We start from the raw sequence: 17,812 nt of genomic DNA on the forward strand, positions 1-17,812 counted from the left end.
GGTGCATCTATGTGGAGAGAGAGCTAGTGAGTTAGTTTAGGAAATAGCTGAGTGACAACTCTGTGTAGAATGCAAGCATAATTAGGCTACATGGCCTTCAGACTCTGAAATTCTAGGAGTATTTATCTAAATTGTCGAAGAAACTAATTCCCTAAGCGTGCTACTTTTCAACAGACCAGACTCTGAATGGGATTCTTATTCTTGGGGTCTTTTGATGGGTCAGCAGTACCCTTGGCTTAGGGCTACTCAGGACCTGGGACCGAGATGTCCTCCCTCAGGGACTGCTTTGACTCTCTGGTGCCCTAGCCTGGTATCTTAGGAGACGCTGGGAGAGCAGAGCTCCTATCTCCCACCAGGATGCTTCATGCCCGGTGCCAGGGTGGCTGGACCAGATGAGCAGCAGGGGCAGCCACTGGACCCCTGGGGAAGGGTGTCTGGTCCGCCCAGGGAGCCTTCTCTCCCTGCTGCCCTCCCAGCAGGCAGCTGTAGTTCTGGACAGAGAGAGGGATTTGGTCCCTTAGGGTTAGCTCTGCTCTGCTGCTGTCATTACAGGGCAGGCGCTGGGCCAGCCCCAGTGACCCAGGGGACAGAGAGAGCTGCAGCTGCTTCCAATGCTGTCAGTCCCCAGTTCCCCTCTTGTTTCCTCCGAGTCAGCAACCAGGTGGCTTAAGTCATCTGCCCTGTCGTGGCTGCTGTAGGCACGTCTTGGGAAATGGGTTCAGGCTGCCCTTCAGCATGTACCAGGTGGCAAAGCTGATTCTTCTCTTCAGGGGTGTCTTATAACAATGGGCTAATACTTAGGGTGTCAGGGCAAAGGTCCCAAAACAGCACATCCTCAGCTCACGTTTAAAGGCAAAGCACCAAGGGAGCCTCCTGGTCCCTTTCCAGAAAGATGCCTGCTATCCAGAGAGGCTACTGATACATACATGTTTTTCTTTGTTAATTTTTTTTTGGTACTTTATTGTACAGATAGTACCTAAATACCTTCTCATGGTAAAGGATTCATAAACCTCCTTCACTATGTGTACAGGTGAACACCGTGGACACTGGACAGACATAAAATCCCCTTTCTCTGCATTAATATAACGTATACACATTTTTTTTTTAACCAAACTGAGTCACATCATAGTGGTTTGCATTTTCCTGCTTAGTATGGAAAGCACACTGTGTGGAAAGGTGTGGGAAGCCTTCTGTGTCAGTACAGAGGTGTCACCTCGCTGGGTTTTTTTTGTTGTTGTTGTTGTTGTTGTTTTTGCGGTGCGCAGGTCTCTCACTGTGTGGCCTCTCCCGTTGCGGAGCACAGGCTCCGGACGCGCAGGCCCAGCGGCCATGGCTCACGGGCCCAGCCGCACCGCGGTATGTGGGATCCTCCCGGACCGGGGCACGAACCCGTGTCCCCTGCATCGGCAGGCAGACTCTCAACCACTGCGCCACCAGGGAAGCCCCACCATGGTGCTTTGTATGGGGCAGATAGTTTATAAAAGTTTATCGGGAGCCATTGCTGGGAGCTCTGCGGGCACACCCGATACCTCCCGTTGTTCTGGGATGTTGGAGCTGATTTGGGAAGGCCCCAAGCTGGCTGCATTCAGCGGTTCTGCTCTGGGGCTCCACGGTCTCGTGGAAGCCCGGCCTGGAGCAGTGGACTGTCAGGAAGCCTGTGCCTGGCAGGGGTGGGCCGGGTCCATGCGGAAGCCTGGTCCAGGGTAGACCCCAGCAGCCGGCTCTCATCGCCTGGCACAGCAGGAAGCCCTGTCCGCTGAGGGCCTGGGAGAAGCTGCAGCTCTGGAAGGGCCTGGCCGGGGCCCTGCAGGTGACCAGCCAGAGGGCTTGGTGTCCAGAGGGAAATGTTGCCTCTCCCCTCTGCACTTAGGCAGTTGCTTCTAATGCCTTCCTTCCCCTGCTGTCCTTAGGAGCGATGTTAATAGCTGCTGTTGTACGTGCACACACACGCGTACGTTTTCATCAAGACTTTACTTTTTTAGAGCAGTTTTAGTTTCACAGCAAAATTGAGGGGAAGGCACAGAGATTTGCCATATACTCCCTGCTCCCACACATGCACGGCCTTCTCTGTTATCAACATTCCCCACCAGAGTCGTACATTCTGTGGGTTTGGAAAAGTGTATAATTATCCATCATTATGGTATCGTATGGAGTATTTTCACTGCCCTGAAAATCCTCTGTGCTCTACCTATTCAACCCTCACCTGTGTGACCCTTGGCAACCACTGGCTTTTTTACAGTCTCTATAGTTTTGCCTTTTCTACAATTTCATACAGTTGGAATCATGCAGTACGTAGCCTTTTCAGAGTGGCTTCTTTCACTTAGTAACATGCATTTAAGATTCCTCCATGTCTTTCCATGGCTTGGTAGCTGTTTCTTTTTAACACTGAATAATATTCCATTGTCTGGATGTACCACAGTTTATTTTTCCATTCACCTACTAAAGGACGTCTTTGGTTGCTTCCAAGTTTTGGCAGTTACGACCAAAGCTGTAATAAACATCCATGGGCAGGTTTTTGTGTGGACATGAGTTTTCAGGTCCTTTGGGTAAATACCAAGGAGCACATTTGCTGTAAAAGTACGTTCAGTTTTGTAAGAAGCTACCAAACTGTCTTCCAAAGTGGCTGCACTACTTTGCAGTCTGACCAGCAGTCAATGAAAGTTCCTATTGCTCCACATCCTTGCCAGCACTTGGTGTTGTCCGTGTTCCAGATTTTGGCCCTTCTAATAGGTGTTTACTGGTATCTTGTTGTTCCATGTGCTTATTTTCTATCTGCATACCTTCTTGGGTGAGGTGTCTGTTAAGATCTCTGGCCCATGTTTTGAGTTGTTTGCTTCTTATTGTTGAGTTTTAAGAATTTTTTGTATATGTATTTTTTATTTGAGGTATAGTTGATTTACAATGTCGTGTTAGTTTCTGGTGCACAGCAAAGTGATTCAGCGATATATATATTCTTTTTCAGATTCTTTTCCATTATAATTTACTACAAGATATTGAATATACAGGAGGACCTTGTTGTTTATCTATTATATATATAGTAGTTTGTATGTGCTAATCCCAAACTCCTAATTCATCCTCCCCCCCACCCCACCGTGCTCCCCTTTGGTAACCATAAGTTTGTTTTCTCTGTGTATGAGTCTGTTTCTGTTTTATAGATAAGTTCATTTGTATCATTTTTTTAGATTCCCCATGTAAGTGATATTATATGAAATTTGTCTTGCTCTGTCTGACTTACTTCACTTAGTATGGTAATCTCTAGGTCCATCCATGTTGATACAAATGACATTATTTCATTCTTTTCTATGGCTGAGTAATAGTCTATTATGTATATATACACCACATCTTCTATATCCAAGGAATTCTTTGTATATATTTAATAACAGTCCTTTATCACATGAAGCCACCATATATTGACGCTGCCTGTGTGCTAGGTCCTTCTAGCGTGATATTTTTCCCAGCAGAAATTCTTCAAAACAGGTGTATATTTTAATTCTGGGGAGACTGTGGAATATTGGTTAAGATGTGAGTCTGGAGACAGACTGCCTGGGTTCCAATCCTGGTGCATCACACATACACTGTGACACATTGGGCAAGTTCCATAATTTCTCTGTGCCCCAGTTTCCTCATCAATAAATGGGGTAATAGTAAAACCTATCTCACAGGGTGGTGAGAATTAAACGCATTAACACACGTGAGCCCTAGAACCATATCTGGGACATAGTAACCTTACAGTAAAGGTTAGCTGCTAAACACGCCCCGGTACTGTATGACTCTGACAGATGAGGAACTGAGGCCAATAGAGGCCAGATAACGTGCTCAAGGGCACACAGAGCAGAGCGGGACGGTAGCTTTGATTCTGAAGCCCGAATTCTCGGGCACTGCTGTGTTCTCTGCCCTCTCCCTGTCCTGTGCATGAGGAAGAGTGCACTGAAAGCAGAACGAGCTTGTACCCGGCACAGAAGCTACTAGTTTGTTCTGAGTCTCGGCCCTGCTGCCACGGGATCATCCTCCCCACTCTCGGGACCATCTTCCCCACTCCTGGCTTTCTTGCTGGGGAGGGTGCCTTCTCTGTTAGAATCATGGCCAGCACTGCAGCCTCAGCAGGGCATCAGGACCATGGGTGCATGAATTACAGCCCTAAGGATATTAAAACACAGTCCCTCCACCCATCCTGCCACACCTCCTTGCCATTATCATAGCATCAAGTCTAGACTTTGCAGCATGTCATCCCAGGACGTCCTTTATCTGATTCCCAGCTGGACTCTGTTCCAGGCACAGTGCTGTGCTCCCCTTCGTAATATGCGGTGAACCTTAAAGACTCCGAGCCTTTCTCATGCTCTTTCCCAGCCTGGGTTTTCTCCTCTCCTCCCTTCAAGTATGAAAGTCTGCCATGACTCAGCCATTACCTTATGCAATTTTTTTGTTTGTTATCGTTAGTGGTTCATATTCTTGGCCTCCTCCTGCACTGCAAGCTCTTGGAGGACAGGGACCACGCTTTCTTTGTCTTTGAATCCCCCGTGGTATCATGCCCAATAAATGCTTCTTGGGTGGAGTGCACCGCCATCGAGGCCTGCATACCTTCGGGAGAACAGCTGTGCTCTGTTGTACCATAAGAGAAACAGAAGGAACAGCCCTTGGGGAGAGCAAGGTCCTTGGCTTTTTTTGGTACGCTGCTGGCACAAAAGCTCTGTGACATTAAATACCAAATTTAGACACTCAAGGCCTTCTACAACACAATAGGATTTCTTTATTGCAGGAACTACAAGATCTAGCTCTTAAAAGGCAACTTTGAGGGAGAGGTGATACAAAAGGGCTTAACAAAGTTGGGTCTGGTTTCAGGCTGGGGCCCCGTTAAATCTCAAATCCCGATTATCCAAGGCCTGCTTTCACAATGCATATGTTCAAGATTTATAGAAGATAAGACAAACAGGTAAACCAGTAAGAACGGTGAAATTCAAATAATTATAAGTGCACTGAAGAAAATAATACAGGATGTGACAAAGGAACCGTATACCTTTGTATCTCCAGAGCTTACCATGGTGCGCCCGACGCATAGAAATAAAAACAGCTACCGTTTATTGAGTTCTTACTATCTGCTTGCACTGTGGTAGATATTTCATTAATCTTTATAGGAATTCTATGAGGTTTTGCAAACAAGAAATATTAGGTTCAGAGAGGTTAAGTAACTTACTAGCAAGTAAAAGAGAAAACTTAATAACTATTGGATATAATGAGATCTTAAAGCAATATTCAGGAAATAAAGATTCTAGAACCTCTTCTTATAGATGTACCTAATTTTTTCCCTTTAGGCTAAAATCCCTTCCCCACTCCTAACTGGACTTCCATGTTGTTTCACACAAATTAGGCCTCTGGCCCTTTCCTGCTCTGCTTGTGTTACTGGCTGGCCTTGCTGTCCACAGCGCCTGTCCTCCACTCCGCCCCCCCTCCACCTTCTCTTTCCCCTGGTCCCTTGTTCTCAGGGTGTCATCATATTGGGGAAAGAGGAGGGCCACACACTTGGGATTGATTGGAACCTACACCAAGTATTAGCTGTCTGCCTCTGGAAGTTGCTTATCCCCTCTGAGCCTCTGTTTCCACATCTGACAGATGACACTAAATGATAACTAGTTCACAGTTCTTTTATTCGATTGAGTGAGAGCATCTAGTTCCTATCTACTCGTAGTATTTAGTAAATGACATCTGTCCTTGGTGATTCTGTGATGGAAAGTAGCTTATGTGTGATTAGCGTATAGGGAATACCAGTATCATGTGTGAGTCACATCGGTTCCTATACGTTTTTTCAGCATGTGAGTGATTTGTGCCACCAAAGAAGATCTGGATGAAGCAAGCTTCAGAGGAATATGGCGCACGTGATGCCCATTAACCCCACGCTCTTCCTCTTGGCTGCACGTTGGTCAAACGCCCTGTTCTGGAGGTGCTATCAGGCGGTTCTGTCTGGTCTTTGTGTGTTTCACTTTTTTACTTGGGTGCATAACTCAGCAGCCTTTCTTACACACCCTCCATCACACTACTGTGTTTTTTGTTTTTTTGCGGTACGCGGGCCTCTCACTGTCGTGGCCTCTCCCGTTGCGGAGCACAGGCTCCGGACGCGCAGACTCAGCGGCCATGGCTCACGGGCTCAGCCGCTCCGCGGCATGTGGGATCTTCCCGGACCGGGGCACGAACCCGTGTCCCTGCATCGGCAGGCGGACTCTCAACCACTGCGCCACCAGGGAAGCCCACACTACTGTGTTTTTAATCAGGATTGTTGCTGTTTGATTAGTGCTCGAGGTACAAAATCTGCAGAGACTTGGAGTGATCTGCCTCAATCCTATATACTCCATAGCTCTGTTATTTTAGTGATTTTGCAGAATACTACTTTTTTTTTTAAATACACAAATTGTATTATAGCAGAGATGTTTGTGTTAATTTCCCTTTTTACCTTTCATCTACCTTTTGTGTTAATCTTCATTTTATAGAAGCAAAACCTTTGCCCTGGACCAGGCTAGGACCTAGAGGTGATGGAAGAGACTTCAGGCAGACGTGTGCTGTGACTATTTCTTCATACTCTCTCTCATCTGGACTATTTTTTTTTATTTGTGTTATCGTTATTTTTATTTTTATTATTTTTAAATTAATTCTTATTAGAGTATAGTTGATTTACAATGTTGTGTTAGTTTCTGCTATACAGCAAAGTGACTCAGCTATGCATATACACATATACACTCTTTTTTAGATGCTATTCCCATATAGGTCATTACAGAGTATTGAGTAGAGTTCACCGTACTATACAGTAGGTTCTTATTAGTTATCTATTTGATATATAGATTCTGTTCCCATATAGGTCATTACAGAGTACTGAGTAGAGTTCCCTGTACTATACAGTAGGTTCTTATTAGTTATCTGTTTGATATATAGTAGTGTGTATATGTCAGTCCCAGTCTCCCAATTTATCCCTCCCCCCCTTCCCCCTTGCTAACCATAAATTTGTTTTCTACATCTGTGACTCTACTTCTGTTTTATAAATGTTTTTAGATTCCACATGTAAGCGGTATCATATTTGTCTTTCTCTGTCTGACTTACTTCACTCAGTATGACAATCTCTAGGTCCATCCACGTCGCCGCAAATGGCATTATTTCATTCTTTTTTACGTCACTTGGACTATTGCAACAGATTCCTGACTGGTCTCTACTTCGGTTCTTGACCCTGAATGGCCAGTTTTTGACATAGCATCCAGAGTGAACCTTTTAAAATGAATACCAGAAGATGCCTTTGCTTTAAAAATTCTGCAATTATTATTTATTTGTATTTTTGGCTGCATTGGGTCTTCGTTGCTGCGTGCGGGCTTTCTCTAGTTACAGCGGGGGGTGCTACTCTTCGTTGTGGTGCACAGCCTTCTCCTTGCGGTAGCTTCTCTTGTTGTGGAGCACAGGCTCTAGGTGCGCAGGCTTTAGTAGTTGCAGCACACAGGGCCCAGAGCGTGGGGCTTCAGTAGTTGAGGCGTGCGGGCTCAGTAGTCCTGGTGCACGGGCTTAGTTGCTCTGCAACATGTGGGATCTTCCCGGACCAGAGATCGAACCTGTGTCCCCTGCATTGGCAGGCGGATTCCTAACGACTGTGCCACCAAGGAAGTCCCTAAAAGTTCTGAAATTATTTTGTGTGAATTTTTAGGATTGAGCCAATGAGTAACTATGTTGATGTATTTGGGAGCTAAGGGTCTAAATGAAAGAAGGATACAAACATGGAATGAGGGAAGACAAGGAAGATCCCAGTGGTGTTGGATTGGAATTAGAAGTCTCATCATAAACTCACACACACACACAGACACACACAAATAGATTTCCTATCTGTGTCTGTTGAAAGGGCCTGGGAGCAATGACATCTCAGTAGCAGTGAGCACAGCTAAGATCCAAATCTTCGTTTTAAAATTTTATTACCGGGACTTCCCTGGTGGCGCAGTGGTTAAGAATCCGCCTGCCAATGCAAGGGACACGGGACACAGGTTCAAGCCCTGGTCCGGGAAGATCCCACATGCTGCGGAGCAACTAAGCCCATGCACCACAACTACTGAGCCTGCGCTCTAGAGCCTATGAGCCACAACTACTGAGCCTGCGTGCTGCAACTACTGAAGCCGGCGAGCCTAGAGCCCGTGCTCCGCAACAAGAGAAGCCACCGCATGAGAAGCCTGCACACTGCAACGAAGAGTAGCCCCCACTCGCCACAACTAGAGAAAGCCCGCGCGCAACAACGAGGACCCAGTGCAGCCAAAAATTAAATAAATAAATTTATTAAATTTTTTTTTTTTTTAATACCGACTAAAGGAACTGAAGGTTCGTTGGAGAAATGGCCAATTGTAGGGCTGGGGCAGGGAAAGTACAAGATAAGCCCAGAACATTTTGTGCCAGGAAGTATGGAAGTGCTCAAAACCAAAGGGAACATATTAGGTATAGGAGCTGGTTTGAAACAATTTAAGCATCAAAATAAATAAAAGTAACGGATTATAAAATATTGAAAAACAAAAGACTACCTGAGTCCATGTTTATGCTACAAAAGAAAAAAATGTGGGGAAGGTGAAGTTCCTTTTTGTGGTAAAATGCCAGCTAATAAATGTAGAGGGAAGAATAAAGTTGGAAAATCTTCACTTTGCAACCACAGTTGAAGTATTTGATTCACCACTGGATGAAAGCTTGTTGGGGAACAGAATACTTACAGTCTAGGAGGGTCGTCTCCCCATAGACCACTTATTTCTCAAGGGAAAAAGCCACTTTTACAGCAGAGCCCTAGCAGAAGGCACCTTATCCAAGTGACCATCATAGGTGACATTACCTGTCATGGGGGAAACTGTTGTCAGGCGCCTCCGGGGGTGTCCTGTGGATGACCAACAACCCTTCCCTTATTGGGATCCCTGCCAATAATGCAGAACCTAGATCAGAGTATGGAGAAACAATGAACAAACACAAATGAAGGGGTGTCGCACAAAACAGAGGGCCAGTGCTCTTCACACGTTAGGGTCTTGAATGACAGAGAGGGGCTGTGGAACCCTCCCAGGATAAAGCAACTAAGGAGATACGACATCTGAATGCACTGTGTGTGGTGCGGGATTGGATCCTGAGTAGAGGGAAAAAAAAAAAAATTGCCGTAAAGGATAGTTCGGGAAATCTGAATATAGATAGCAGTAGTGTTTTCGTTTTTTTGTTGCTGCTTTTAATTTGGTAATTGGACTGGGTTATGTAAGAGAATATCTTATTTTAGAAGATACACACTTTGAGAGGAAAGGGTCATAACCTCTGCAAGTGGTTCAGAAAAAAGGTATATATTATACATACATGTGTATAAAAGGAGGATGTGTGGCAGAATGTTGACAATGTGGTATTTCATTGTAATATTATTTTTTATGGTGATGCTGTATTTTATATGTTTACAAATTTTATTTATTTTTTCCAGTTTTATTGAGCTGTAATTGACACATAACATTGCATAAGTTTAAGGTGTGCAACATAATGAATTGATATATGTACCTATTGTGAAATGATCACCACAGTAAATTTCATTAATATCATCACCTCAAATAGTTATATTTTTTTTTCTTATGATGAGAACTTTAAAGATCTACTTGCTTAGCTTTCAAATATACCATACGGTATGGTTAACTATAGGCACTGTGCTGACGTTACATCCCAGAATTTATATATCTTATAACTGGAAGTTTTTACCTTTTGGCCACCTTTACCCATTTCCCTCACCCCACCATGCCCGGCCTCTGTCAACTACCAATCTGTTTTCTGTCTCAGTGCGTTCAGTTCTATTAGATAAAACATATAAATAAGATCAGAAGTATTTGTCTTTCTCTGTCTAATTTATTGCACTAAACATAATGCCCTCAAGGTCCATCCATGTTGACACAAATTGCAGGATTTCCTTCTTTTTTATAGCTGAATATCGCTGTAATATTCTTGTAACTTTTCTATAGGTCTGAAAATAATTCAAAATAAAATGTTTAATTTTAAAGAAGAGATGAGGTAAACAAAGCAAAATGTCAATATTGTTTTAAACCCCTAGGTATCTGTTATATTATTTTCTGTAATTTTCTGTATGTTTGAACTAGTTAATCTCAGATGATAAAATTTTTTTTTTTTAATTAATTAATTTATTTATTTTTGCTGTGTTGGGTCTTCGTTTCTGTGCGAGGGCTTTCTCTAGTTGTGGTAAGCGGGGGCCACTGTTCATCACAGTGCGCGGGCTTCTCACTGTCGCGGCCTCTCTTGTTGCGGAGCACAGGCTCCAGACGCGCAGGCTCAGTAGCTGTGGCTCACGGGCCCAGTTGCTCCGCGGCATGTGGGATCTTCCCAGACCAGGGCTCGAACCCGTTTCCCCTGCATTGGCAGGCGGATTCTCAACCGCTGCGCCACCAGGGAAGCCCGATGATCAAAATTTAAAAAGAAATAATATTTAAATACATTGAGTACTTTTTTTTGCATCTTTACTAGAACATTAAGTTCTCATATCTTTTTTCCCTGGTACCCGGGTCATTGAAACTTTATTCACCGGACAGTTGTCAGATTCTACATTGGATTAATACAAGTTCTTCTTTTGTGTGGTCTAGACGTTCTGGATGTACTAAGGGACTGGATTCTCCACCTCAGGAAAGCGACACTTCAGACTGCTGCTTAGTTGTCTAGTCTGTTCTTCTGGGTATAGTGCTGGCCTCGTGGTTCCTTCAAGCAGCGGTCTCTGTCTAGCTCCCTTTTCACTTCCGCTCTTGCACTTAGCAGGCTGTGTAATATTATATTGTTTACGCCATCATTCTTGACTGAATTAAAGGAGCCCTGCAGTTTCCATCGGAGGCTCGCCACCTTAACTGTATGTTCCCTTGGCTTTCTGCCCTGTAGTCACAAATCCTGGACCATGTGGTCCGGGCTGTTATTCCCCTCCATACGTGAGAGCACTGTGCACTGATGGGCCTTTGTCTAAAGCAGAAAACTATTAATGCAGAAATGCCAAACAGTTTATTGTTTGGGATGGGTAGTGAAGTATCTGGGGACTCCTTGGGACTCATTTAGAAGATAACACTAGATTATGCCCATTTTATCAAGGAGCAGATATTAGCTCCGGTTGGGTTGTCTTTAAAAGCCAGGCTTAGCTGTGGGAAAAAAGAGAACTGGTGAATCAACTTGGTTTAAAGGAAAAGAAAACTATCATTCCAATTCAGTTTTTTCAGTTTGGGCTACAGAGAGTACTTATATATTTTCACACTGGTTTAAAACACCTGTGCCGTGGGATCAGTTCCCGCAAAGCAAAAGTGAAGGCAAGAATGGACCATTTGGAACTTTATGTATTTGCTTGTGTTTGAAGCTAGAGGTTGGTTTGAAGTCGCCTGGAGAGGTGAAAGGGGAGGAATTTGTTTCTGTTTTAGAGAGAGAAGTAGTCCTGAGATTCTTGGAATTTTACTCTATTTTATCAGGGTTGGGCTCTCTGAGTATATGGCAAGAAGCGATCCTTTGGGACAGACTTCATTTGGTCTTATGTTGGTGTCGAAGGTGCTTGAAACAGATTCAGGCCTGTTTCATCCTTATGAGTTCTTGTTACTATTTCACGTTTATTTTTAAGCGCTGACCACTACCCATCTCTTTCTCTACCGCACAATCAGGGTCCCTTTCTATGTGATTATTCCCATTGAACTTGAGAGTTTATAATACAGTTGTTTTCAGTTTTTTTGGCAACCTTAAAATATAGCAAGAACTTTCAAATTCAGGGCTTCATAGGTTGTATTATGACCTACCTGGATCCCCTGGGTATGTGTATATATATGTGTGAATGGTGTATATATATGTGTGAATGGTATCATTTACATTAAAGTGAAATAGAACTGAGTTTTAGTTTTGCAAAATAAAAACATTTTGCAAACTTTTAAAATATTCTATCGATAGTAATGACTGCTGTGTTCCCTTTCTGCCTCCCAGAAACAGCAAGCCCAGGGCTTACTGTTTTGTTCAAAGAAACTTTCCTGTCTCCCTCCTTCTCTTTCGACCTTCTCTGACCCAACTTTCTTCAATAACCTGTGCTTCTTGCCTCCTCTTCCTCGTGTTTGGAAGGTAAAGATGGAAACCTGGGTTGATACCCCATCTCTATAACGCACTAGTCACGAAATCCTCACTTTCCCCATTTTAAAATGGGGTCAGAGTACACAGCAAGGGGTGGTTCCCTTTTCTTGCTTCTGCTGCCCCTTCACTCTCTTCACTGTGCTGGTTACCAGGTTAGAATCTCTTCCGTTTGAAAATTCCTCTAATGTCCTCCCAGGCAGTTAACTAGATCTTTCTATTGGTGTGTTGTTAAACTTGCGATTTTGGTGAGTTGCATTAACTTCTCAGGAAGCCTGATTCCTGCGCTACCCTCACAGTTGCATGTAGCATTTAAATGCAGAAGCAACGCAGATAACCTATTCCCACACAACACCCGGGGAGGGAGGATGCATATGTTTGTCAGAAGATGCTAGGGGCTGGCTCAGAACTCACAGCCCTTCAGATGTGGGCCCTCCTAACCAACTGGGTGATAATAATGAGAAGAATGAAAAGAAAGCTTATCAAAAAAAGAGGGACAGCAAAACGAGGCCAAAGCCCCTCTGGATGGCTTGGACCAGGAGCAGAGAGCCTTGCACTAGCCTTGTACTAGCTAGTGTTGGTGCCACGGAGAAGCTGCTGGGCTGGCCCACCTCCCTGGCTCCCGTCCTGTCTCCCCTCAGGCTGTGTTACCCTCTGGTTCTCCACCAGCTGCGTCTGTGGTACAGGAACAGGTTTTAGCTGGGCTGACACTTAGGAGAAGGGGTGACCCGCGCCCTAGGCTCCAGACCGGGGCCCGGAGAGTGGGTGGAGGGACGTCTGTGATGTGGGTCACTTGTTAGCAGATGTTGCAGCTGCTGCCATGGAGCCCCCGGAGCACATGTTTCCTGCCCATCTTTCATTCTATCCGGCCAGACACATATGGAAAGCCCACAGCTCAGTCTGCACTCTCAGCTGGACAGAAGTGGTGGTATTGTTCTTGGTGTAAAGCCAAAACTTATTTCTTGGTTTCTGTACAGTTGTGAAAGGCAATGCAGATCTCACTTAAAGCTACTCCCTAGAAAGAAATGAGTGCCCTCATTCAGCCAACATGCGGCAGAGCGGAGTGGAAAGGGCATGGGACCAGGCTGGAGGATCACTGTGGATTAGGGACTCTGTTTCCTCAGCTGGGATAGTGGTATCTGACAGGGAGCGCTTGACTGTTAGTTGAGATACTATTTATCATAGTACTTGGGAACGTTTAAAGCACTCAGACAGGTGTTATTTATTTGATACAGGGTGCTCTATGAAGTTGAGAGGGAGGGAAGGAGGGACGGAGGGAGAGAGAGAGAGAGATAGAGAGAGTGTGTGTGTGTGTGTGTGTTCACTCTGCTAGTCAAGAGTTGAGATATTACTAGAGGAGATAAGACGTGCATGTCTGTACAACATGGTTGAAGGTGATTCTCTGTCTCTGATGGCTTTAAAGGGCTCTGGGAGTTGAGTGGGGACGGTTTCATGCAGAGGGTGATATCTGAGCTGGGCTTTGAAGGATGGGCCATGGAGGTGGACATGGAGGGGCATTGACTTTAACAAGTATTGGAGAGGGGGCCCCCTGGGCAGAGGGATTGATGTGAGGAAAGGCACAGATTTAGGAGCAGATGGGGCCTGCGCAAGCCACAGCAATAATTGGGTTGGACTGGAGCATCGGTTCGGATTTGTCTTCTGGGTGGCGGGGAACCAATGAAAAAATGTTGAGTCAAGGGAGTGTCAAGATCAGAACTGAGCTTGAGGGTCAATGATCTGGCAACAGTTTAAAAAGGTGGACGAAGGAGACCAGAAGCTCTCCTTACTGGAAGACTGCTAGGAAAATATATAAAACACCTGTTTGCCTCCCAAAATTATTGGTTTTTTCTTCCAGTTTTACTGAGGTATCATTAACAGACAGCACTGTATAAGTTTAAGGTGCACAGGGTAATGATTGGACTTACATGCATCCTGAAATGATCACCACAGTAAGTTTAGTGAACACCCGTTGTCTCATACAGATACAAAATAAAAGGAAAAACAATTTTTCTTTGTGATGAGAACTCTTAGGATTTGCTCTCTTCAGCACTTTCATATAGAACGTACAGCAGTGTTCATTCTATGTGTCATGTTGCGCGTTATGTCCGTAACACTTATTTACCTTCTAACCGGAAGTTTGTACATTTGACAGCCTTCATCCGGTTCCCCCGCCCCCCATCTTCCACCTCTGGTAACCACAAATCGGATCTCTTTTTCTATGAGTTTGTTTGTTTGTGATGTACAATCAACCTACAACACTGTGCTAGTCCCTGGTGCGCAACATGGTGATTTCGACATTTTTATCCATTACAAAATCATCACCCCCCAGTATCATTTTGAAGAGTAAATGAGATAAAGGATGTGGAGTTAACATTTGGAGATGAATCACGATGGTCCAGGTCCCGAACATCCTAGCCGCATGGCTGCAGCTGAGCCTCCTGACATGTGCTTTTCGGCCAGGTTAGGCTGTCAGGCCCTGGGTGAAGGTGTAGGGCTGCACAGCCCAGCTCGGGCAGGTCCTGGCACCCTCCCGCTTGGACCTCCTGCAGGTCCCTCCCTTTACTCCTACCCCTGCCTGGTTCTTGACTTCCTTTGTTTCCCGTTTCTGGCCTGGGAATATCCAATACCCGGGGCTTGATCTGCTCCTTTTCTCCGATTTGACCTTGACCCTTGCTAGGAAGCTCTGCCCATGCTGGTTAGTTGCAGTAACCGAGTGTTCAAACCACCCTGCTCCACCAGGCTCCTGGGACCTCCTCCAGCTCGGCCTTGTTGGAGTGACTGGTCCAGAGAGGAGCATTTTAAGAGACTGAGAGTTAGACACACATTCAAATTCTGATGCTACCACTGACTTCCTCGGGTGAGGGATCGCTGAATTACTGTGAGCTTCGGTTTCCTCCAGGGTAAAATGAAGATAAGACCCATCTATCTGTCTATTCCCCTCCCTCGATTTGGTTGTGAGGTTTAAATGAGGTAATGTAATGATTTAAAGGTGGCGTGGTGTCCTGTGAATATCGGTTGTCTTTTCTTCTCATCTTCCATTCCAGATGAAGAATGTTTACTTAGGAGCTCAACGTGTGCTCAACCTCTGTCTGTAGACTCTGTTAAATTTCCTTTCTTCTTCGTTTGCAAAAGCTTTGGTGTGAAAAAATTGAGTTATTTATGCTCCAGCAGTTTCCATCACTGCCCTGGGGGAGGCCCCTGACGTCCCAGGAAAACTCGAAGCACTTTTCCTATGGAAAGAAGGTTACTAGATGCTGGCTACATGCACGAGGACTGCAGGCCGGAAGGGTTTCCATGAAATCCTAACAGCATTGTCCCTTTTCAGGAGAATGTGTTTGGACAGCAGCTTGCCAGAAACCATCCATCTATAACCTGGGGCCTGTCTGTCCTTCTTACAGTATCTGCTGTTTTATGCCCAGTAAGCCTTGGTGTCTGGACCTCATCAGAAGCATTTGACAGAGGAATACTGATGCAAGAGCAAAGTGAGGCTAGCCCCGGGGTCCTGTGCTATCCTGATTGCTCTAGTTTTTATAAAACGTAGGAACTCAAGTTTAATGGGGTAAGAGTTGGAAGGGACCTTAAATGTCTTTCCCACCGCCAACTCATATTTAAACCATTCCTGGTTGGCAAGAAGTTACCCTATTAGAGGATGCTTTCAGAAAGTGTGTGACTTTTCACAGTCGTCTCCAAGGGCTCTATCTGAGAAGTCCCTTCTTGACGTCTGTGGGCATAAAGACACCTGATGAAGAAGAGGGGGTGCTCAGAACCTGGCCTGTTGCACCCCCTTCACCACAAGAATCTACTCTCTAGACAACATACCCATCACTACCCTCTCCTGTCACAAGTATAAAGGCCGACCCCTCACCAGAGGAGGGCGACCCTTTGAGGCTTTTTATGTCCCTCATAAAGGGACCAGGGAAGTCCAGCTCAGTGTCTTCCTACTGTCCTGTCCTCTCTGCAGGGTGGGAGGGAGAATGGTGGGCACCCCCTCCCCCATCTCTGAAGCTGTAACAGAATCTGCTAGCCACTTGGTACAGAAGGATGTCCCGTGTGCAACTGCCGGGAACCAGGTAACACTACTCAGAATCTAGACATTAACGTCATCCCCATTTGGAGATCCCTGGCTTTGTAAGTAAGTGACCTGAGGTCACCCGGCTGTGAGGGTCAGAGTTAGGTTTAGATGCAGCTAACATCAGAGCCCAGGCACTTGGCACTCTCCCACTGTGCAGGCTGTGGAAGAGAGTGTGTCAGCTGTCCCCCAGCAGCTGTGCCTGGAAGGGACACATGTTCCTGTACCTGCTTGATGGGGCAGGGGAGTGGGGCTGGGCTCAGGGCTGTCAGGACAGGCTCGGCACCAGGCCCTCTGCCTACTGGCAAGGAGGGGAGACACGGCTTCAGCCCTGCACCCTGAAAGTCCTACTGGCCTGTTTTCCACGGTGGCCCATGTGAGTCGGGAGGCACTCAGGGGCATGAAGAATCTTCCAGGTAGTAACGGTAGCCTTTGCAGAGCGATGTAGTTCTCAGTTTGCAGAGGAGAAAACCGAGGTCCAGAGCTCCTTCCCAGAAGAGCAACTTAACGACAGAGCCTCGAGTGGGACCCAGCTGTCCTGGTTTCCCATCCTGCGCCCATCTCCCTGCCTGCAGGCTCGCAGTCTGGAGCATCTGCCTTCTGAATGGAAACCACTTGGACCGCAGTTTGGGCCTGTGCCTTCTTTTTTCTTAGAGGAGTTGGAAAACGGTCGATTTGCCGTCCAGTGGTGTATTACCAAATGTTCCGTCAGCATTCTCGTCCTCAGGCTGAATGTCCTTTGTTCCTTTGCTCTAAAAAGGACTCCTTTTCTGGTTCAATTTTCTGCATTGACTCTCCTCCTCGCTTCCTACTCCCCGCCCTATAACCCTCTCCTTTCTCTCAATCCTCACCCCAAATTAAACCAACTCAGCGTGTTTCCTTTGCACTTTTCCTTTATGATGGTTTCACTTCTTTCGAGGGTTTTTCCCCACCTGAGCCCAAGCTGCTGTCACAACCAGTGTTGGCCAGAAAGCTCGCAAATATTCAGCTTTACTGCAGACTTGGGGGTTTGGTTTTGGTGCCGGCCTCGCTCCTGTAGTGGTGTTTGGTGACTTAGCAAACACCTGAAAGTCTGAGGCAGGGAGGGAGGGATTATGGGTGGGGCAGGAGGGGTCCAGACACCTGCACTTTCATTTACTTGGAACAATCTGTTCTTGCTTCTCAGGTACCCAAATAAGCTGCTTCTCCCCCAGTTCTTTCTCGTGGCGTCAGGCCTCCTTCGTGGACTCTTATTGCTGGGCAGCCGTCCAGCAGAAGGACTCCTTGCAGGGTGACTCTGGAAACCTTCCATTGTGTCTGCATAAGGTAACTGGGGACATTGCAAATCTAACCTGTTTGCTTTATAGACGCGGGAACTGAGGCCCAGAGAGGCTGCACCAGTCCAAAGCCACATGGATGCCTGTGGCCAACCAGGGCTGTAACTCAGATCGTAAAACTGTAGCACATTAAAATCAGAAGGAACCTCAGAGATTACCTGGTCCAGCACCTTCCTTGAGGAGATGGGAAACTGAGGCGCTCCTTGATTTTAGCTCCATAGTGGCCGGCACCTCATGTGTCTCGGTGGCCTTTCTACCCTTGATGCCCAATGGTGTCTGAACCATACGAGGCTCTCAGTACATTTTTTATGCCTCAGTGAGCTTTGTT

At 45.9% G+C, this 17,812-nt stretch overlaps 1 protein-coding gene across 1 annotated transcript in view; it reads left to right on the plus strand.

The window, feature by feature from the left end:
• PANX1 (pannexin 1) overlaps nt 1–17,812 on the plus strand; it is a 39,556-nt gene that overhangs the window by 2,860 nt on the left and 18,884 nt on the right. The window contains exon 2 of the mRNA XM_067750725.1: nt 17,334–17,473. Within this exon, the coding sequence (XP_067606826.1) occupies nt 17,334–17,473 (140 nt within the window). The remainder of the gene's footprint in view (nt 1–17,333; nt 17,474–17,812) is intronic.

The sequence above is a fragment of the Pseudorca crassidens genome, chromosome 9 (genome assembly GCF_039906515.1).
Source record: "Pseudorca crassidens isolate mPseCra1 chromosome 9, mPseCra1.hap1, whole genome shotgun sequence".
In the NCBI taxonomy this organism is placed as follows: Eukaryota; Metazoa; Chordata; class Mammalia; order Artiodactyla; family Delphinidae; genus Pseudorca; species Pseudorca crassidens.